Source organism: Anser brachyrhynchus (genome assembly GCF_964034855.1).
Source record: "Anser brachyrhynchus genome assembly, chromosome: 13".
In the NCBI taxonomy this organism is placed as follows: domain Eukaryota; kingdom Metazoa; phylum Chordata; class Aves; order Anseriformes; family Anatidae; genus Anser; species Anser brachyrhynchus.
In genome coordinates, this window is record NC_137708.1 from 10,265,311 (window position 1) to 10,286,838 (window position 21,528).

The 21,528-nt window shown below is 49.9% G+C and overlaps 2 protein-coding genes and 1 long non-coding RNA gene across 11 annotated transcripts in view; 2 read left to right on the forward strand and 1 right to left on the reverse strand.

Annotated features, from left to right (window-relative positions):
• The window catches only part of ZMYM3 (zinc finger MYM-type containing 3), a 32,274-nt gene extending 26,354 nt beyond the window's left edge, over window positions 1-5,920 (reverse strand). The window contains exons 1-2 of one of the 6 annotated variants that reach the window (XM_080554561.1): window positions 5,752-5,919; window positions 692-911 (exon numbers count right to left, since the gene is read on the reverse strand). The gene's annotated coding sequence lies outside the window, so the exon portion shown is untranslated. Of the gene's footprint in view, window positions 1-691; window positions 1,897-2,162; window positions 4,811-5,210; window positions 5,731-5,751 lie in introns of those variants that run through there. The other 5 variants (XM_080554560.1, XM_080554559.1, XM_080554563.1 and 2 more) reach the window with 5 other exon arrangements.
• LOC308177380 lies at window positions 1,630-3,441 on the forward strand. Its single transcript, XR_013939048.1, has 2 exons — window positions 1,630-1,767; window positions 1,853-3,441. It is a non-coding gene; the product is annotated as an uncharacterized lncRNA (long non-coding RNA).
• A 337-nt stretch (window positions 5,921-6,257) lies between the features above and the next one.
• NONO (non-POU domain containing octamer binding) lies at window positions 6,258-21,430 on the forward strand. 4 transcript variants are annotated; one of them, XM_080554565.1, is made up of 11 exons: window positions 6,258-6,444; window positions 6,850-6,979; window positions 9,148-9,368; window positions 10,272-10,573; window positions 12,695-12,790; window positions 13,823-14,019; window positions 14,281-14,365; window positions 15,126-15,228; window positions 16,593-16,635; window positions 17,235-17,344; window positions 20,402-21,430. In XM_080554565.1, exons 1-11 carry the CDS (start codon window positions 6,331-6,333, stop codon window positions 20,537-20,539), a joined length of 1,539 nt encoding a protein of 512 aa, XP_080410691.1. In that variant the 5' UTR covers window positions 6,258-6,330; the 3' UTR covers window positions 20,540-21,430. The 4 variants fall into 4 exon arrangements, with proteins under 4 accessions (XP_080410691.1, XP_080410692.1, XP_080410693.1 ...); XM_080554566.1 differs by having other exon boundaries at window positions 6,264-6,444; window positions 9,175-9,368; XM_080554567.1 differs by lacking the exon at window positions 6,258-6,444 and adding an exon at window positions 6,493-6,626.
• Window positions 21,431-21,528: the final 98 nt, after the last annotated feature.

The following is a 21,528-nucleotide window of genomic DNA, read 5'->3' on the forward strand; positions in this document are numbered from 1 at the left end:
TTTAGGGTGGGTGACAGGGAGAAGAACAGAGTGAAACACAAGTAAAGACATTTGAAAGAAAGGTCATAAGAAGCTGAAGCAGGTGAGAATCCTCTCCAGACAAACATGCTTCCTGCCGCTCTGAATACAAACAACGCCTCCTTCTCAGAGATGTCTGTCTGGAAATCCGGGTGCGGGACAACAGACCTTAGAACAATAAGCAGCAGCAAGGTTGAGCCACTCGGATGAGTAAGGCAAGCTCATTTATACGCTTTTGTGCAAGTCTGCAACGAACCAGAGAGGTGATACTCCTAAAGTGTCTGCTACCTGCAGCTGGCCTAGTCTTTGCCTAGTAGAAAGAGATCCCTGGAGCGTAAGAAATCCATTTTGGCGTTCCTTCCTAGAGGATAATGCAAGCAACAATCTATGAAAATCTGTGAACTCGCCATGCTACTTGCGTGCTCTACCAAAAACATGAAAGCACCTGGTTTCAATCGAGCATACCTTAACGCTGGCTTTCAGGCTTTGTGCACTAGGGCGTTATGATGCAAGACGAGACTCTGACAAACTTAATGGTGACGACACTGACCAGCACAACGGTCTTAAAGGGAACAACTATTCTGCAGGTTAAGTCAACCCCAAAAATACTGGTATGTGGTGGGAAAGATATGCGGACAAGAAAGACCTAAGAGTCCACAACAGGACCACTCACTTGCAAGTTCTGGTTGGAAGCACAGTGCTTGCCCTGTGTGCCCAAGCTCCTGTCCTCTTTCATCAGCTCTGTCCGAATCCCCCAGCAGAGCAGCTCACATTCTGGTCAACAGCCCGAAACATCTTCGCAGGGTGTGCAAAGCTAAGGACTGCCGCAGTCAGCCAAGCAAAATGTCCATCTATTCGAGCATCCCATTTCTATTCACACCAAGAGTGGGTACCTGGGGAGAGAGTATGAGAAACATAACTAACTGGACAACTCCTCTTCAGGGCATCCTCCGATCAAGCGGCAATCGGCTGCTGAAGAACTGCTTGGCTCGAGCTGCACTGAGACTATCACTGCTAAGAGGCTGTACTGGACAAATCCTCAATGAATTTGACTAATCCCCCTTTGGACCAATTTATACTTTGGGCCTCCAAAAGTTCCCATTGTAAAATCTTCTGCAGCCTAACATTTTGTTTTAGAAAATATTTTTTCTGCTGCAGCAGAGCTCCGTGACAAGTAGACGCAGAAACAGATGGGTGCTGACTTCTGATGTACTTATAAAAATCTGGAAAAGCTGATAGAGTTCGTGTGGAGATGGACCCCAGGAAGTGACGATGCCGCAAGCAGTTTGGGTGGGAAAGCAAGGAATGCTTCTGCCCATCACTGAAATTCTGTTTCCCTGACAGCAAAGTCTTTACAGCGACTTTCAACTGCCGGCTGATGAGGATCGAGAAGGCAGCCCGTAGAACAGGAGAGAAGGATGCTTTACAGCTCCGTGGGTTGCTCTGAAGCTGAACTCAACCCGAGAAAATTAGAGCTGCCCAGCTGCAGGCAGCAAGGTAAGAAACACTGCTTCTTTCGCTTGCCCCAGGCTTTCAGATTCATCTGGACTTTCTGCTGAGCTTCACAGTGAGTTATGCTGCCGGCTGAATGTGAGCTTTACCTCCCGGTAAGGTCTCTTCTCACTACCTCTGACGGATGAATAATAGCTTATTGTTTCTGGCAGATGCTGAACTGATCCACCACATTTCATCTCCTTTTTATTCCAGGACTATCTAACGCACAGATCACTCACTGGGCTCCGGTCATCGGTCTGCCTGAAATCTCCCTCTTTTCCAGCCACATACCTGGCAAGGAGGGGAGTACACTGGAAGGTGACTCCATAAAAAAAAACAGGAGACAGCGTGCCGAAATCCTGCACATTTACACAGACTGTCCTACCGGACGTTTGGAAACCCCTCGCTTGGGACTCAGCACCGTCCTCTCCAGAATATTCAGCACGGGATATCCCTGGGAAGATCAGGTTCAGAGCAAAGCCCCCTGCACGACAGCCCGAAGCACAGCACTTCTCAGGTGCAAGAGTTTCCAGGGAGGCGACAGGACTGCTGAGGGTCCTCCATGAGCACGCAGGGCGCAGCTCTGACCGTCACATCCATCTCTGTCGGGACACTCAAGTCTCCAAGCGACTAGCTGGGGCTTTATGTACCTTGCTAAAGGCACCACTGGTGCTGCACCTGCACGCATCTTCCACATCCGAGTGTCCTTACTCAGCTATTAGCAGGGGAATACGCGGCCTACCTGCAAAAACGAGGAGCTACCATCAAAGATTTAATTAAAATCAGACAGCGAGAAAAAAAATACTGCTGATGCTCCCTCACCATGAGGTGAATGCCTCGGAGGCCCACAGAAGAGCACAGCTACCAGCAACTGCCTTCCCCCAGCAAGCCGACAGCGCCTGCCTGGGTGCCTCTCCCAGGCTTGTCGCTGGATACGGATTCGGGTTTTAAAGATTTTGAAGGCTGAAGTATTTACCTTTTTCGCTAGAGATCATTTGGTATACAGAAAGCATTAAATAATAACTAGGATCATTAAGACACTTAAATGAACATTCCAGCTAGCTCCTACCTATGAGTTCTGTAAGACCTGAGCAGAGAGCTCTGAAGGAGATTCTCATTTTGGCACCAAATTTTAGAATAAATTGTAACACCCAAACTAGTATTTCCTGACAAAAACAACGGCGGTCAATACATGGCTCCGTCAATAAAAAATTAAGGAAATAATATAACGTCCTACCAGCATGGTTTTAGGCCACAGATCTTCATTAAGTACAGAGCCTCGAATGACAAATACGCCAAAGGCTAACTTCATTGTTGCAATCTATCTGAGTTTACCTGGGCAGCTTATGGCTTTCCAGATTTAAGCACTGCAAACATTTATTACAGATTGCCTAACTCATTTTAAAGCAAATTAATTTATGAAGAATCACCGGGGAACCAAGCATACTACCGCGGACCAGGTTTCAGCCCAGTCAAAATTCTCTGGAAAGGAGCAGAAACAATTTCACTATTCACTGGCGGTTTTGGAGGGGCAGCCCTGCGCTCCCACCTGGCCGCCCAAAACGCATTCAGAGAGCACAGCGCCTCCGGTGCCGTGCAGTCCATCACTGCTGCCACACAGCACCGCGATGGACCATGGCAATCGCCTCCTTGGTAGCGCGCCTACACGTGCAGACACATACTGGAAGAGCTGAGGTGCTTAAAAAACAAAACCAAAACACATCTGACCCAGTAATAGAAGAACCCCGCCGTTTCAAGAATCAGTCATCGTTTAGAAAGCACGTTCCGTTGGTAAACCTATTTCATTATAGAAAGAAACGGGGAGATGCAACACGACCCATCTGAAAAAAAAAACACTAAGATGTATAGCAAAGGACTCTTTGGAGAAGCAGGCAAACGCACGGGAATGCTCCAAAGGCTGGAAGTCAAGGTTCAACAAACCCAGAGATAGCTATTACACGATCACCACCACAGACAATTGCCTACTTAAACAACTGACCCAGCGGTATGTAAAATTGCAAGTCAGAGGGTTTACAGCAGCGTTCAGCAGTTCTCCTCAAGTCAGCCGCAGCTACTGCCGGCGTCACTGGCCAAGCTCCTCAGCCTGCCCTTTGCAGGCAGGGCTCGGGGGACAGCTGCCCACGGCGCTCTCCCAGCGTGTTACCGGTTCTCTCGGCTCGCCCAGAGCAAACAGCAGCAGCGACCACGCCAAACCCTCCGACACAGAGCGCACGGCGCCGCACAACCCCGCGGGGTCCCCGAAATTCCCCAACGGCAGGGCCAACCGAGCCAGACTTTGAGCGTGCCTTCCAGAAACCTCATCTCAGCTCCGCGCAAAAGGAAGGACAGGTTTCTGGATTCTTGCAGAATTGCCCGGAATTGGGTTGACCAGAAGACTCCTTGCGACACTTCAAAGAGACTTGGCTGCGCTCCTCGGGTCTCAGCATTACTTGCTGGTAATCCAGCACCTCTGCGCTAGCAGTAAACTCCAAAACAAACAGGAGCGTGCTCCTCCATCAGGGACGCCCCCACATCTCTTCCTAAGACCTCCCGAGGTCCCTCCCAACCTGGATCTTTCTTCCTATGGTTCTTTGACCGAGCCTTACTACCAGGGAAAGCGGGAGAAGACCACGGGGCAGGGTCTCAGGGAGGGTGCCCCTCTGAGGGCAAAACATGCAATTCCCCTTAGGCAGCCCTGCAGGTCCCAAACGGGGGACGTGACGGCGAGCCATCCCGCCAGCCTGCCGGGCAGTCCCGCATTCCCCAGCGAGCTCCCTGCCGTTGGGTCCCAGGCCGGGATTTCAGCGCTGGGCTGCCCCACCCTCGCGCAGCAATAGGAGCTGCCCCCCCAGCAAGGCCGCGCTGTGCAGGGCACTGCTCCCGCCCAGAGACCCCGCGTGGGGGCCGCCAGCGGAGCCCATGGCCAACGGGGCTGGCAGCGACGGGCTCGGGCACCGGCAGGGTGCTCGGGGTGGCAGCAGGGAGAGAAGCTTGCACTTTGAGCACCCCGCCGAGACCAAAAACAGGGAAATGGCCCAGCACGGCATTTATTAAGATACCAAAATTAATTGTCACGTAGGCGATCCCATCCGCCCCCCATACTGCCGCCGCCAGCACACCCGCGCCCACGGGGGTGCCGCACCCCAGCGGCGCTGAGCACCAAGCGCCCGTACCACAGCTAACGCATGGGAATTCACACCCGGGGGGGGCTGAGCCCCAGCCCTGGCCCTTCCCAGGGCCCCGCTGCCCCTGCCCCTGGGCACGGCCCTGCCCCCGGGGCTCCCCCCCGGCAGCCCCGGCCCCAGCCCCAGCCCCTGCCCCGCCGCCCCCCGCCCCAGGGCGCCCCCCAGCGGCGCCACCGGAGGGGCCGCCCCGGCCCCGCCCCCTTTCTATAGACCACGCCCCCCTTTGCCACGCCACGCCCCTTTCGCCGGGCCACGCCCCCTTCTGCAGACCACGCCCCTTTTGTGCAGACCACGCCCCTTTTGTGCAGACCACGCCCCTCTCGCCGAGCGCTAGCCCCGCCCCCCGTCCTGCGGGGGCCCCGCGCCGCACGCGCCTGCCCTACCCCGCCCCCCCCCCCCCCTCCCCGGGCCCACCGCCGCGCGCCCCGAGCCCCCCTCCCCCTTCCCCCCCCGCTGCCCGCCCCCGCCCCGCGCTGCCCGCAGGGAGGCGCCCTCGGGCGGCTCCGCCCGCACCTGGCTGCCCGGCGCCGCGCCGCCCGCTCTGCCCACAGCCCGGCTTCGGGTCGCGGCCCCTTTAAATGGAGGCGCCGCTCGGAGCCCTCAGCGCGCTGCGGCCCGGGGGGGGGCGGGGGCAGCTCCCCATTGGCCGCGCCGAGCGAGGGACGCGTCCCCATTGGCCGCGGCGGGGCTGGGGCTCGCGAGACTCGCTCGCAGGCGGCGGCCTCCAAAACGCGGAGCGGGAGCAGCAGCCCGGGAGCGGAGCGCGCAGCCCGGATTCCGCCGGGCGGATGGAAAACCCGGAGTGGATCCGCGCGGCGGAGCGGGACCGCGCGAACCGGCAGCGCGGAGCCGAGCCCCGGGGGCTGGGGCTGGGGCGGGGGGGGAGGGTGGGTCGGAGCGGGGCGCCCCGAGCCCCTCGGTGCCCGCGGGGCCGCCCGCAAAGTGCGGAGTGGACCTCGCGGAGCGGACCTGGCGCCCCGCTGCCCCCCCCCCCGTTAACCCTCTCGCCGCCGCCCCCGGGGGCCCGGCCCGGCCGCGCCGCCCCGGCCTCTACCTGCGCACCGACTGGGGGGGGGGGGGGGGAGCGGCCCGGCCCGGCCGCCGTCGCCACCGCCGCCGCCTCCCCGGAGCTGGAGCCGTCTCCCCGGGGCGGTGAGTGACAGCGCGGCCGGGCGGGGCTTCGCGGGGGCCCGGGACGCGGCACCGCCCCCGGGAGGGGCTGCCCCGGCCCCCGGCCCGCGCCCCTCCCCCGCGCCACCCCCACCCGGCACCCGGCACCCCCCCCCCCCGCCGGGACCGCCCCTCCCCCGGCACGCCCTCACACGCCCCACCCCCCGCGCCCCTCACGCCCCCCTCAGGCTCCCTCTCGAGGCTTTATTGCCGTCCCGCCCCGCCCCGCTCCCCTCACGCCCTTCCCGCCGCCGGCCCCGTGCACGCGCGCGGGCACCGCCGGGCGGGGGCGCGCACGGCGCGGCACGCGCTCGGAGCCCGCCGCGGCCCCTTTAAAAGACAGCGCCCCCCCCCGCCGATCGCAGCGCGCATGCGCGGCGCCCGCCCTCACTGCGCCTGCGCGGCGGCCGCCGGCGGCTCGCTCGGCTCCTTTGTCCCCTCGCTCGCCTCTCAACCGAGCGTGATGCCCGCCGCGCTGATTGGCGGCGCGCGCTGCGGGCCGCCGCCGCCTCGCGGCCAATCGGCGCCGCGCAGAGGGCCGCACGCCCGCCTCGGCCCGCCCCGCCGCGGCCGGCCCGTGAGTGACGGGGGGCGCGGCCAATGGCGGCGCGGGGCGGGCGGCGGGGCGGCCAATGGGAAGGGCGGGCGGTGGGAGCAGGGGGGTAGGTTGCGCGAGTTCCGGCCGCGCGCGCGCTCCTCTCCGGGCTGCAGCGGGCCGAGCAGGCCGCGATCCGCCCCGCCGCCGCCCGCCGCCGCCAGGTGAGGCCGCGTCCGGCACGGGGCCGCCGCCGGGGCCGCTCCGCGCTGCCGCGGGCCCGGCCGCTCCGCCGGGAGCCCCGCCGAGGCCCGCGCCCCGCCCCGCCGCCACACGCGGCCGCCGAGGCGGGAGGGCGGGGGGGGGAGGTCCCGGAGAGACTTGGGGGGGGCCGGGCCCGGGTCCGGGTCCGTGCCCCGTGTGCGAGCCGTGCGCGTGTGCCCGCAGGTGGGGAAGATGCAGGGCAACAAGGGCTTCGGCATGGAGAAGCAGAACCACGCGCCGCGGAAGCAGCACCAGCACCCGCCGCACCCGCCGCCCGCCGGGCCCGCCAACGGGCAGCAGGCCAACAGCCAGAGTGAGTGCGGGCCGCGGGGCCCTCCCGCAACTCCCCGGTCCTGTTCGCGGCGCGCGGCCCGCCCGCCCCTCCGCGGCCTTCCCGTAAACTTTGCGGCCCGCTGCGCCCCGCTCCGCTTCCCTTTTTCTTTTTTTTTTTTTCCTCTTCTCCCGGCCATAAAAGGGTTTACGGGCACGGCCTGCCTCCAGTGCCCGGCACACGGAGCCGCGGCCCCTAGAGACGCGGCTGTGCCCGTAGCGCTCGCACAGAGCCGGCAGCGCGGCGCTGAGGCCGGGCTCTCGCACAGAAAGCGCTGCCCGATGCTTCCTCTTATTTATTTACTTCGCCGTTCGAAAGCCGGCCTGCCAGCTGTCACCGGTGCCGGCCCCTGCTGTAACTCGGGGCGCTCCTGAGTTTGTTCTTAACCACCGCGGGCCGCAGCTCTGCTGCTTGGCAGTCAGATCGCAATCGCTCCCCCTGAAACGCGCTGCGTTAATGACTGCTGGGGCGCTAACTGAGCTAACTGGATAGTTTACAGCTGGGGCGTCGGGGCACTGCCATTTATACTAGAAACCTCTTTTGTTTTCTACTTTTTATTTTCTTTTGTTTTGTTTTTGAAGTCTTAATACTGGCTTTTCAAAACAAAAGAGGATAAAAGTCGCATGTGTGCTTTGCTGGCTTTCTCGAAGGCTTTCCTGAGCTAAATGCGCTTGGCTGTGTTCCTTATGCATGATTCCTCTGTGGTTTTCTCTCTCAGCTGCATGTTTAAGTGAACCCACATGCAGATGTTTGGCTAGTATAAAATTCACGGGTGTTTTTATTAAGCGATCCTGTTAAACAGGTTCGTGGGAGATCATAGAAAAGGGTGGCCGACTAGTTTGTTTCCAGTCAGGTTGGGAACAATGCAGCACAAGAACAGCATTGTTGTGTTCTTGGAGGGATCAGCTCGGAGTGACAGTCTGCATCTCGCATTCCTTTGAGTGGATCTGCTTAAGGTGGAACAGCGATGCTGGTTAATGCTGCCCTGAGTCCCGCTGAGGGTATTTGCAGGCCTTGCAATTGACCCCCAAACGCCTCTGATAACAGCCTGGAGTCGTTTGCAAGACAAACGCTTCACCAAAGTGACTGAGCTGTGTGAAATAAATCACTTGCTGTCCTTTTGCTACTCTTCTATACATTACCAGCCCGGGTTTTTAGGGTTAGCTGTGGGGGTGTGCTTGTACTCATAAAAGGCTTGTCCTTAACACTTGCCTTTGCATGAATGGCTTTTCCTGGTTCGTACCCTGCTTCGTAGTCTGAATCGAACCGCTTGAGTTTACTTCAGACGCGTGGCCATGAGGTGGATCCTGTGCAAAGCAATTTGGATAGGAATTGATCCGTAAGCTGCTTGTGTCAAATGAAAGAGAGGAAAAACTGCAAAAGGAACAAAAGACAGAAACAAAAAAAAAAGTGGAATTGCTTTCTGCAGCTTGCTGTCCTGTGCAGGGAGGTTTTGTGCCCCTTTAAGAAAAGGGGACAGAGGGAGGCGGGGAGCTCATAAAGCCGTCCCCATGTCCGTCTCTAGCAGGGCTTCCGGGGTCGTGCTGGGTTTCAGCTAAATTGGGGGTTAAAGTGAATTGTGCATGTGGGGGTTTGAGGGTGTTCTGTAACGAGTCCCATTTGTTAGTCTTACGTGCAGCATTACTTAATGAATATAGATTTTTTTAAATTTTTGAGGTCTTACCTACATGGCTATTCTTAGTTGTTTTTTTTTCTATTTTTGCCATTCCAGTCTTCTATTCAGATTGGAACCCAAGACTCTAGAACCCAAATCCCATCTCATAGAATACCAGCTAACTAAAATATTACCTGTCTGGGCAAAATTAACACTTCGCATATTATTTTTAGAACTTTTTTTTCCCCTCAGTAAAAATCGGATTGCTGGCCAGGCTGCAGCTTTCCTGTACTCATTCAGGTTGTAATAGCAAAACTTTGTATTGTGACTACAGACTTTATTGTGGGTCGGTTATCTTGAGCAGTTGCCCAAAAGCTGAAGCCCGAGTGACCATTCTGAAGTAAAATCCCCTCGTTGCTGTAGAGATGGCTGGGGAGGTTTGAGGTCTAAGCGAATGGGTGGTATTACCTGTATTGTCCTGTGTCTCTGCGTTCACTGTGATGAAACCTAATAGAATTTATCCCCCCAACTGTAGAGCAGCTGTGTACCTTATTCCCCTCAGATGAAGGCCTGACTATTGACCTGAAGAATTTCCGGAAACCTGGTGAAAAGACCTTCACTCAGAGAAGCCGCCTGTTTGTGGGGAATCTGCCCCCAGATATTACAGAGGAAGAGATGAGAAAGTTATTTGAGAAGTATGGCAAGGCAGGGGAAGTCTTCATACACAAGGACAAAGGCTTTGGCTTTATCAGGCTGGTGAGTGACTTGCTACCTTAGGCGTGTTTTTGTGGCAGTGACCTGCGCTAGAGGAGTGTTGCTAACTGGAAGTAGCAAATGTTCAGGTATCTTCAGATAATTCTGATAATTAAGCCCACCGTTGATTTTAAGTGACCTGGATTACAATCACGGATCAGCTTCTACAAGTGATTGATTAGTCTAGAGCCTGTTATGGGAAGGAACGTGAATGGGGGCAGCTCGTGGCAGGATTTATGAGATACCTGGTAGAGGTATTCTGGAATCAGCTGAGAGAAAAGAGGGAAAACACGAACCTGATGCTGTTACAGACCAGGTAGACATCTCCTGGAAGGGTGTAAATGAGGTGTTTCTGTGAACGTAGCTAATCACACGGTATTTCTGGGGTGATGGGTGCTCTTGTGGCAGGGGAGAATCTCCAGGCGATCACACTGAAGTGTGGCTATGAGGGAGGTGGTTACCGACATGGTGTCGTGGTTCTCAGGCACTAGTGGCTCAGGTGCTACGTTTCTGAAAACCCCAATATGAGCGGCTGCAGCATGAGGTTTTCAATGTATTTATTTTTTTAAGAAAAAAGAGCGACTCATTCTGTAGCCTTAATATACTGATATATCTGATCAATAACGATCATTATTTGCTTCGTTTTCACTGGCTGTGGGATTAGGTTTATGTCCGATACATTTCTTTTTCCACCTCCAAACTTTCTACATGTGTATTCAGGTAAAGTCACTGATAACGGAGGATAGCTGTGATTTGTTAGGGCATTTTTTTAACACGCTGTGGGAGGTTTATTAGTTCCTCTCTGTGAGGTACTTGTTCAGGAGAAATACGCCTGTGACTCGGTTGTGTACATAGCTGATTCCATGCTGCATTGAGAGTTTTAATGATGACTTTTTTTATCTTCAGGAAACTCGCACTCTGGCAGAGATTGCAAAGGTGGAATTAGACAACATGCCTCTCCGTGGGAAGCAGCTAAGAGTGCGTTTTGCATGCCACAGCGCATCGCTGACAGTCAGGAACCTGCCTCAGTTTGTGTCCAATGAGCTCCTGGAGGAAGCCTTCTCAGTGTTTGGCCAGGTGGAAAGGGCTGTGGTTATTGTGGATGACAGAGGACGATCCTCTGGAAAAGGCATTGTGGAGTTCTCAGGGAAGCCTGCTGCTAGGAAAGCCCTGGATAGATGTAGTGATGGGTCTTTCCTGCTGACTACGTAAGTGCGGAGGGCAAGAATCGCTGTGCTGTTGCGTGCAGGCTGGTGGGTGGCGTTGGCTTGTGAGCAATGTTTCGCGGTGTAGCAGGGCAGGAGGTGCTTTGCCCAGGGAGAACTTGGCTTCTTTTCCAACAGGAGCGAGTCTGTGCCGAAACTCAGCTCTCAAAGCTTCCTTCCGGGAAGCTGCTGGTGGGGTCAGAGTGTAAGGCCGTCCAGTAAGCTCTTCCTCACTAAAGCTGCCTTAGGGCAATTAAAGCAGCTTTCAAGAAACAGGAGCTGTTTTGGAGACCCATTTCCATGACTGGAAACAAAGCTCGAGTGTGTTAATTGTGCACGCTGAGTCGAGGGGTGGGACCGCACTCGGCAGGGTGCGCGGCTGGGCAGTGCGCTGATCCACCACTTGGGCACGAGGTGTTTGGGAAGCTGATCAGGTGTACTGGGTTGTTTGGGGTTTTCTCCGTCAGAAGCTTGTTTTCCCTTTGCTTGAATATCGTAAGGCAACAAAGCGTGTTCTTGGATAATGCTGTGAACATGCTTAAGCAAATGATTAATTCTAAATATGTTCCACAGAGCATGGCTTGTTGCTTTAACAACGAGGGGAACCATTTATGGTCTGTTGGGACTGAAAAATACTAAAGTATATTTTGTATGCATGCTCTTAGAATTTAATAATAAAACACTTCCTGAAATTGGGGCTATATTGCTAATTTCTAAAGTAATTTTTTTAAGCTTTGTGCTTCTCGCCCCCCTCTTTTTTTGGGGAGGGGCTGCATCTGGCACGGCACTACACAGCATGTTCAGGTTCAAAAAGCAGCTTTTTTTTTTTTTACATTGCTGTTTTCCTGCCTGAGAGTCTTTGGGAGTAGCCAGCAGAGCGTGTAGTGCTCTGCAGCAGGGTTGCTGCTAGGGAGCTTGTGGGCTACCTTAGTTTCTTGGGATTATTTACTCCGTGCCCTTTTGCTGACTCAGAACTATACAGCCTGAAAGAATCACGAAAACAACATTTGAAAAGTGAGCATGCAAAGCTAAGCACTGCCAGTGTATAACCGAGAGCACCTGGGGGCAACATTCCCTCTTTCTCTGGCTGTCTGCGCATCAGCTTTTGACATCTGGGGCAGGAAAACAGCGTGTTGCTTATTTCTACTTGAGGTTTGGTTTTCATTGAAGTTGTTCTGCTTTGTCGTAGTTTGTGACAGTAGCAGATAGATAAACTGCTTGGAACAGACTGGCTCACATTGGAAAATGAGACAATTAGTAATGGAATATTTCACATTAAAGTGAAAAGCTATGTTGTGGACCCTCAGCCTCTCATGTCCTGCCTTCCTGTTGGAGTTTGGGCATTGCTTGCTCCACGGCATGGCACGATTGTTTCTGTCACTTCCCCAGCTCTGGCAAATGGATTAAGGAGCTAAAGCTGAATTGTGACGCTGCTTTGTGCTGAGGATGTGAGCAGTGTCAGTGCTGTGCTGGGGAACTGATGCAGAGATGGGGACGTTTCTGCTAAATAGTTCTCTTTTGCACACAGAAGCACATGTGCTCAGTGTCTGTGCTGCAAAGTGTTCCAGAGGATTATTTGGGAAATCGAGGCAGGGCCCAACAGGAACTTGCAGAGCAGTGCTGGTTGGCAGTAACAGGAAGCAGTGGTCTCACCGAGAGCGTACGAGTGATACAGCCAGTGAAGGGCAGTGTTACTCCTTGCTGTAGACTATTGTATAAAGGGGTTGTGCAGCCTGTGGTTGGTCATGAAGCAAGGGAGGAAAGGGATCTAAAAACAGACTCTGGTACTACTGTGCTGTGCAGATCCTACTCCAGGAAGTCAAGTTTCCAGTGAAGCTATTAATTTAAACAAGTAACTGAAAGCATTCTTCTTTCAGTACAGTTTTGATTTGGATTCAACAAGGATTTCAATTGACAGCTCAGCTCCTAGTCCAAAAGGGGGAAAAAAAAACACCATTAAAAGTAATGACTGTTTTCACTTTGCTTCAGAACCCTGGCTGCACTCGATTTCTTTGAGCAGTGCTAAAAGCAGTATTTCGTAGGTTCAGACATAGCACGCAGGCTTTCCTACGCTGCAAGCTCATTCCTGAGTTATCCTCAAAGCACCTCATTTTTTCTTTACAGATTCCCTCGGCCTGTCACTGTGGAGCCCATGGATCAGTATGATGATGAAGAGGGACTACCAGAGAAACTGGTCATCAAAAACCAGCAATATCACAAGTATGTGCCTGCCGTAAGACATGAGATGAGACTGCCTGGGGGCTCCGGGGTCTTGGCTAGTGCCTGAGTCGTAGGAGGGTGGCTTATCACTGCTTCTAGAGGTCCTCCTTTTTTCTGAAAATGTGACCTGACTCCAGAAAAAGAATTGTTTACGCTGTTCCCTTGAAATTGGTTAGCTGAAAGAAAGCAGTGGTTTTGGATCCACTCTGCTGGGTAAGGCTGGCAGGCTCCACATATTTTGTTGTGTTTGTCTGCTTCCGTTGTTGGGATAAAAATTGGTGTCAGTTTGAGATAACGTGTGCTTTCCCCTTGCTGGGATGAGAAGCTGAAACAAAAGATGTAAATCATGTGCTCAAAGCATTATGGACAGTCTGTGGAGGAAGCAGACCTGAACTCACAGTGAAAATGGTATGCATGATGTGAACAGCAGCAAGGCATGGGAGAGCTATCCAGGTATAAGGCCAGGGTATTTGAGGGCTTCCCGTGTAAACAGGTGTCATGTGATTAGAGCAGTGGGCATTAGTAAACCATGTGAGGTCATGAATTTTGGATGAAGTAAGGAGGATGAGAGCTTCAGGAGCCCAGAGGCTGTGTTAGGAGTAGTCACATGCTCCAGGTGCAGGGGCTGCAGGGGTTAGTGGGGTGAACATGTGTGTTTGGGCTGGGTATGTTTCTGGAGTGAACCTGTTCACGAGATGTGCAGCGGGAGCTGTTTCTGTCGAGAGTATTTCTACGTGTCTTTTGCCCAGCATCTTGGTGTGTTAGGAACCCAGTGATGTTGCTGGGTGTGAGGGAGGACAGGACATAGTTTTCTAAGTTTCTCCTTTGAGTAGAGTGCATCCCGAGCAACAGACGAAGTGGTATCTCGGGCACAGCTATTTGTGCAAAAAAGTGTACACAGTTTTATTTATTGCAGTGAGATGTGTTTCTAACTGTCAGAAGGATCCGCCATTGCGTTTACACACACGTTGTATTTTTCTTAGATCCTCTTGGCTCTGTTGAAGCATTCACTAGCTCTTCCTTGCTTGACAGGGAGCGTGAGCAGCCTCCTCGATTCGCACAGCCTGGCAGCTTTGAGTATGAATATGCCATGCGTTGGAAGGCTCTAATAGAAATGGAAAAGCAGCAGCAAGAACAGGTAGACCGCAACATCAAGGAAGCTCGAGAGAAGCTGGAAATGGAAATGGAAGCAGCTCGCCACGAGCACCAAGTTATGCTCATGCGGCAAGGTACCAACCGAAGATAATCAAAACGGGGCCCTTCTCCCGGGGTTGGTAGCTCAGCAGGCTGGCCAGAGCCCACTGAAGTTGAGCTGTGGCACAGCTGCATGACTTTTAACCAGCTGTGGCAGCAACAAACAGATGTTGCTGTGTTACAGGAGGCTCTATTATGTTACTCTCCTTTGTGGTGTGGTTCTGATTCAGGAACTGATGGGAGGTGGTAAAGGAGACAAGTTTGATTTTATTTTTTTTAACTGTTATCTTTTATAGATTTAATGAGACGCCAGGAAGAACTGAGGAGGATGGAAGAATTGCATAACCAAGAAGTACAAAAACGTAAACAGTTGGAAATCAGGTAAGGTGGCAGGTTCTGAAATTGTGAATCCATAATGTTATGGAACGAAGCACTTCTTCAGTTCACTCATTGTTCATGGTGACAATTTAATTGCTACCTTAAGAGTAGCTGTTGTTTCAGGCCTTTTTGTTCGTAGGGAGACTGTACACTTGGTTTAAGATGAAGGAGTTAGGAGTTTCTTCTGCTGGCATTAAAGGACACTGACTAGTATTTGTTTTTTTTACAGTTCTGTGTCTCAGTTTAGCTCCTTGACCGAGGCAGATACAAAAGTCAGAATCTGTGCAGTGGCTTTAGTGCTGCAGGTTGGGAAACCCCATTCTAGCATCTATCCTCTCCTTTGAGAGGTAACTTAGTCTCAGGGAGTTCTCTCTCCGTTCCAGCTCTTCCTTGTCTCAGGGTCATTGTGAGAAGCTCCAGGAAGATCTCCAGATTACTTTTGTAATACGAGGGGCTTGAGAACTGTCTGGCTTTTGTGCATTATATGCAATATAACGTAGTCAGCATGTACTTGAGAGTGGCTGTGTATGTGGGTGTGCTCAGGCTGAGTTTTATAACGAACTCCTTAAAATTCAGAGTGTTGAAAATGCCCTGCTCGTAGATGTTTGCTTTCATCATGAGGTACCTGATATTTCACAACCTCAGCAGAATAATGTTTTCAAAGTTGTAGGTTTCCAAAACAAGAGCCCACTAGGCAGCACTGCAACTCTGACGCAAGTGATCAGTTTGTGTGGTGCTGAGCATCCTTGCCACTTTTTTGCAGGCAAGAGGAAGAACGCAGGCGCCGTGAGGAGGAAATGAGAAGGCAACAAGAAGAGATGATGAGACGCCAGCAGGAAGGCTTCAAGGGGAACTTCGCTGATGCGGTATGAATATTCCTATTTTTCCATTGCATCTGGACACTGATATTAGATTTTTTTTCTCTTCCCCAGCATGGGACTTCCAGTGGATGCTTAACGTGTTGGTTGAGGGACTCCGCATACACATTCCTTGCATTCTACAGCCAGTTATTGGCTCCTGTCTGTCTTAGTAACATTTTGTCTGGAAAATGTAAATAACACAGTTACCGTCCAACAGCTGTTCCTGTAGGATCCTCAGTGGCTGTCTTGCTGTTTAGAAGAATATATGCCAACTAATTATATTCTAAGAATAGTAACAAAGATGTACTCTTCTGAAGTACTATTGCGGAGCCCTGTTGTGATCACATACCCAGCTATATCCCTAGCCTGCAGTTGTTCTTAGTCTTCCTCAGATGGAATGATCCTAGCTCGAGGCACTGCTGCAGGCACAATAATTTGCTCATACTCTTGAAAGTCGGTGTTGGTCAAGTATTTCTTTGGAATGTAAAATGTGTGATAGCCTGCTTTTTAATAACAGTAATGCTAGTTCTGTAATGAGCTGTTAACAGTTCATTTTCAGTCCCAGCAATTTTCTATTGTGGAAGCAGCTCTCATGCTATGGAGACGCTATAATAATGTCAGTGCAACTGGGTGACAATTGTTTATGTATTTTAGCAAAAAATTTGCCCCTAAGCAAAATAGCTAGCTGTAAAGACACAAGATCAAAACTGTGACTGACCTAAATGCGAATATTACCTAGCAGAACTCCGGAGTTCTCTAAATAATAAATAATATCTGATGAATAGTGGCACTGAGACTACAGGTGAAGTCAAGTGACATCTGTTGTTCAGCTCCCATCCTGGAAAAGTAGTATCCTCACTGAAGTGAGCAGGTGTTCCTAGCTTTGCAGCGAGGGAGATCTGTGTTGTGTGCCCAGTGTTCACTAGCCGGTAGTCTGGTGGAAATGACCCAGTGCTGCATGTTTGTTGTGTAAGCTTACATTCCTTTCAACAGGAAAAGCTTCTTAGCTACACTGAGGAAGTAATAAAAACTAATTCTTTCCAATGTGTTACTGCTGCTCAGCAGATCTTTCCGTCCAGGTATCGGATAACTCTTTATGCTGCTGTTCAGTAAAATCTGCACACACAGCTTTGCGGCTTGATGCTGTATCAGGATTGCTTTGCTGTTGGATATTGTCTTGCAAAATGAGATGCTTTAAATAAGAGCTGTTTGTTCAGCAGTTAATAGTGGTAGCAGTAGCTCAGATCTGCTTTTGAAATTTACCCAGTGATTCTACCCGGTAATAAAACCCCAGAACTCAATGAATTTGTGTAATTACATTACAAAATACTTGGATCTTTATCATTTGAAACGGGCATCTCTTTTTCCAGAGGGAGCCACCAGACATGCGAATGGGGCAGATGGGCATGGGAGGTAAGAGTTTTTTTTTTTTGTAGTCCTCTTAATTTCTATGCACATTCGTGTCCTTCTCTACAAAATCCATGTGTTTTTTGAGCAGTTGTATTTTATTAGGTCCTTATTTAGAAACTGTCGTAGTAACTTTCTCCCATTTCAGCGACAGGAAGCTGTCATATGACAGGAAACGTACGGGTATGAGGCAGTGCTGTACGTACGTGGAAGTTCAGTAAGCAGAAGATGGTTGAAATTAGAGCCATCATGTGATTAAGAAGTTTGTAGTGATACAGAAGCTGGTACAACAAGTGGTACTAGACCTTGATTCCAGGAAGAAATCTCAATTACGAGATTTCCATAATTTGGCTACGTGACCTACAGTTTGAGGCCACATGCACAAAAGTGAGTAAAAAGACCATCAGGCTTAGTGGTTAATGAAGATAGGGAGCGTTAGGACCTGCTGAGGTTTCAGGTAATAGTGGAATGCGAGATCAGTTTGTCTTGACCTGATAGTGCAATGGTGGTTAATAGATTAGAGCTCTGTCCCGGGATATAATCCTGCAGGGAGCTTACGTGGTGTTTTGTGGTTCTGGTTCATGGTTTTTCTGGTTCTTTTCCAGGTACCATTGGCATGAACAATAGAGGAGCTATGGGTGGTACCAACGTCCCAGCTGCTGCGCCTCCTGCAGCTGGTCCTGGAGCTATGATACCTGACGGAGCCATGGGAATGGTAATGTAGCTCCATCTGCTTTTCGTGCACACCTTTTAAATGTAGGCTGTGTTGTTTTCATTGTTAGGCAGGACACTGCTAAAGCTGAGTCTTGTTTGTCTCCCTAGACCTGATGTGAAGTTAATCTTGCCTCGATAATAGTTGGTATTTTTGAGATTGAACCAAGTCTAATACTTCTTTCTTTACTCTGAAGATGCTAAAACCTTTTTTAGAAGGATCTTAAAATCAACCAATACTACATGGTCATTTTTTAAATGGCATATTGGGAAGCACTTTGAGCGAGAGTATTTGGAGATGTTCTTGCTGGCATAAAGCCAACCTTTCAGGAATGTTCTGTCCATCACTAGTTTTTTTAAAACAATACTCTCCTATGCTAAAAGGAATATGGTAATAAGTATGCAAAAATGAGTTCAGCTGATTTGCTTAGGAAATAAATAACAAAGAATCAGTGAACTTTATGCTTGCTTACTTGCCTTTTTCAATTTTTACACTTAATTGAATTTTAAACAGTAGCTTGTATTTGCAAAGGGTCTCTGTGACTCTTCTTGAAGTTTAAATACTTGACTGGCAAAACTCAAGGCTGACATTCCATCTACAAAGCTGTATGAGCAGACAGTTCCTCAGCTTTGCACCCCATCCATCCCCAGTCATCCCCACCCTGATGGACCTTAGACAACTTAAAACCTTCCTAGGCATCCTCATCGTTGAGATGTCACCAAAGAACTATAAAGAGAAAGCCCTAAGGAAAATTCTAAATACAAATTTAATTTTTAAATACAAGTAATGGAAATCTAAAAGTTCTGTTTATTAGAAATCCTTCTTAAAAGATTTTAAAAGTTGGCTTGTTTTTTTTGCTTAGAAAACCCAGAACTTGTCTCTGTTTCCGTAATAGTGAGAAGAGAAATTAATTTCTTCATATATTTAATTCCAGTACTGATAGTGAACTGAAATAGGTTGCTGTAAAACATTTAGTAGATGTACAGACTTCATTCAGCATGCTGCGACCAGCTTGCAAAAAGCCCATTTATTAAACTTCCATGGGATTGGAGGGAAAAAATGCTTTTAAGAATACTATCTAACTTAAAGGTTATTGAGCTACGAGTGGGATAAATTGAAAAACTAGGGTGTTTAGATAGGAATTATGGTTGCTGCGTTAGTGATTTAGTTGGTGAATGGTAACTGCATGTTTTAGCTTGTTATAAACGTGAAATGGAGTGTTACTTCATACTGCTGGAGGAGTTGTTGAAGGTGTCACATTTAATGTGGAAACCAGCGAGCTCAGAGTCTGCACATAGTTACTGTGGTGAGAGGTAACCTGTCAACATGGAAGAACTGAATTGCTTGCAGCGATCTGTTTGTTTGTTACAGTTTTTATGAAAATAATGGAAGGAATAGAAAATGAATGTTGCTGTGAAGGTTGGTGACTGCAGCTTGTAACTTTCAGTTTGGGAGTTTCCTTAGTTTGCAAGTGAAATTAAGTCTAGTAAAGCAAATGATGTGGGTGTGGAGATGATCCAGTAGCTGAACTCAGGAGGAGGGGTGCCTCTAAAGAATTCAAGCTTTGGTGATGCACAGTTACGGCTTTACTGCAGAGCTTTACAACAGATTATGGCTTCTTTGGTGCTTGTTGATCCTATCTGTCAGAGGATGAAATCTCACACAGTATCAGCACTTCCAATCAGCTTCAGAAACAGCAGCAGTCGTATTCAAGTTTGTCCTGAAAGTTCATCTTTAGCAGTTCATAGTACTTGGTGTAATGAGCAATTTTCCTGCAAACCTTCCTACTTCATCTATAGCGACTGCTTCATGGAAGTCTTTTTGTCACAAAGAACAGTTTTATTTGGCTGTGAGCTTTTTTACCTGAATGGTAGGGACAGTGGAGCAGCTGTGGTTCAAGGAACGTATACTACGCAAGGAAATTTATGGGGGAGAAGGTGAAGAGAGGAATGGAACGGGGAAGGAGTTCAGATCAGTGTGATGAATTAATACCACTTAGACCAAAAAAAACAGTAAGCTGTTTCTCTAATGGCCAGAAATATGTATAGGGGTTTTTTTTGGAAACTCTTTATCCTGGCTAGATGCTTAGTTTGTGTTACTGGTCCAACATGTTCCAGCTTTTTTATTCGTGTACATAGCACTTACTTTGCACGTTTGCTCCAGTTGGTTAGTGACTGCAGCGACCTTCCCGAATGTGATGTAATGTGCCCTACAGGGAAAGTTCACAATTGCTTAGAGTTCTTCATCTACTGGGAAGGGAAAAAGATGGAAAGAGTGCTGTAATAGTGCTGTATTATGCTGTAAATCGTATGTATTAATGTAAATGTGTGGATGAAGAATGAATGGAACCCATGAGCCTGATGTTGAGGGGGAAGGAAGATGCAGTGGCTGTACAGTATGTTGTGAAAGGACATGTCTGCCGTATATCTGCCTCATAGCTGACTCAGCTTTGAGCAGGAGGTTGGACTTAGGGTTCTCGTGAGGTACCTTCCAAGCTGAATTACCCTTTCATCTCTTCTCCGTGTTGGAAGGGAGAGGCTGTACGATAGCACTGCTCCAGCTGGGAGATGGGAGAGCCAAAGGAATGGAAATGACAGGACACAACCAAGGCACGAGACTAGTATTTCAGACTTACCTTGGAATTGTAGCATTGCATACATCTAGATTGTGATACTGCTGTATTATTAGTATGCTGCTCCTCATTTACATTCAGTTTGGGTGAGGGAATATGGTGGAAACGTGAAATTCCTTTCCCGGACTGCATTTCCCATGTGCTCCACAGCAAGGCACTAGTGTGGAGATGACATAAGGTGTTTTCCAGTTTGCTTGACTCCAAACTATGTGGGGAAAGAGACTTTATCCTACAATGCTTAACTGTAACCAGTCCTATCAGTCCGGTTTTGGGGCTTTGGGGTTGGTTTTGGTAGGGTGGGGGTCTTACAGCAAGGTGAACTGTAATTGTGTAATGCTGACAGGATTCGAATCTACTCAAATGGCTTTTAACTGCTGTTTGTTCTTTGTTTTTCCTTCTGCCTCTTCTGCACTCGTCCTCATTACAAGACTCCACCGCCACCTGCAGATCGCTTCGGCCAGGGCAGTGCGATGGAAGGACTCGGAGCGATGGGTGGGAACCCGCCTGCCTTCAACAGAGGAAATCCAGGGGGGGAATTTGGCCCTAACAAGCGTCGCAGATACTAACAGGATTAAGCTGCCCCCTGCACATGCCCCAAAGAGAAAAGGAATCTTGGCAGGCCGTACAGGGTTCTTCTCAGGGGGTGGATGTTCAAATTAGTTCGTTAGGGCCTGCTTTGGTTAAGCCACTCTAGGACAAGGGGAGTGCAGTCTGACTGGTAAAGGTTTTAGAAAATTTCATGTGGTGCATTCCTATAATTTCAATGTGAAAATGAATTCTGGGAGGCTGCCGTGGTTGTTCAGTAACGGTAAAATCTGGCAAGGACCTCAATGCCTTGACCGTTCCAGGTTTCCTATTTGCAGCCGGAGTCCTGAGACTGAACTAGATAAAACTGTCTTGGCATTTTTTTTATTTTAGTGTAGCATACCTTACGTAAGAGCACAGGGAAGAAGTCTCTGGAGAACTAGGGCAGCATCTGGGTATTTTGCAGCTCCCATGATTCTGTAAATTTACATAGCTCCAAATGATCCATCATGTAGTGAATTGGGGAGATTTTATGTTCATTTTTTTCTTTTTTTTATCTTAACTTGTAGTTACTCTTTTTATCTGGACCATCTGTTTCTTTAAAGTAGTTGACCGTCATGTGCAGCCTGAATGGCTGGAAGGCTCTTGTTCGGATGAATTTTTTGATAATGTGTTGTATCGCTGTTTATTTTTACTGGTAGTAAAGTACAATCTATTGGACAAAGATACTGTATCTCATGCTGAAGATTTAACTGAAACAAATGTTTGTATAATCTTAACCTTGCCTGTCTTTTGTGTAGAAGTACTACAAGATTTTTCATTTAGTGTAAACTGTTTGAACACAAGCTGTAATTGTCCCACTAACAAGTTTGAGTTTGTCTGAGGAATGTTACAGGAATGCATTATTATTAAAGTGGATTTTAAGCCTTTTTTATCTGGTGTGCTGTCTCTTTTTTTTTTTTTTTTACTAAAATGTGTACCTACGGATTAAAGTAAATCAAGCATCAGATTATGGAGTAAAAGCTGTTCT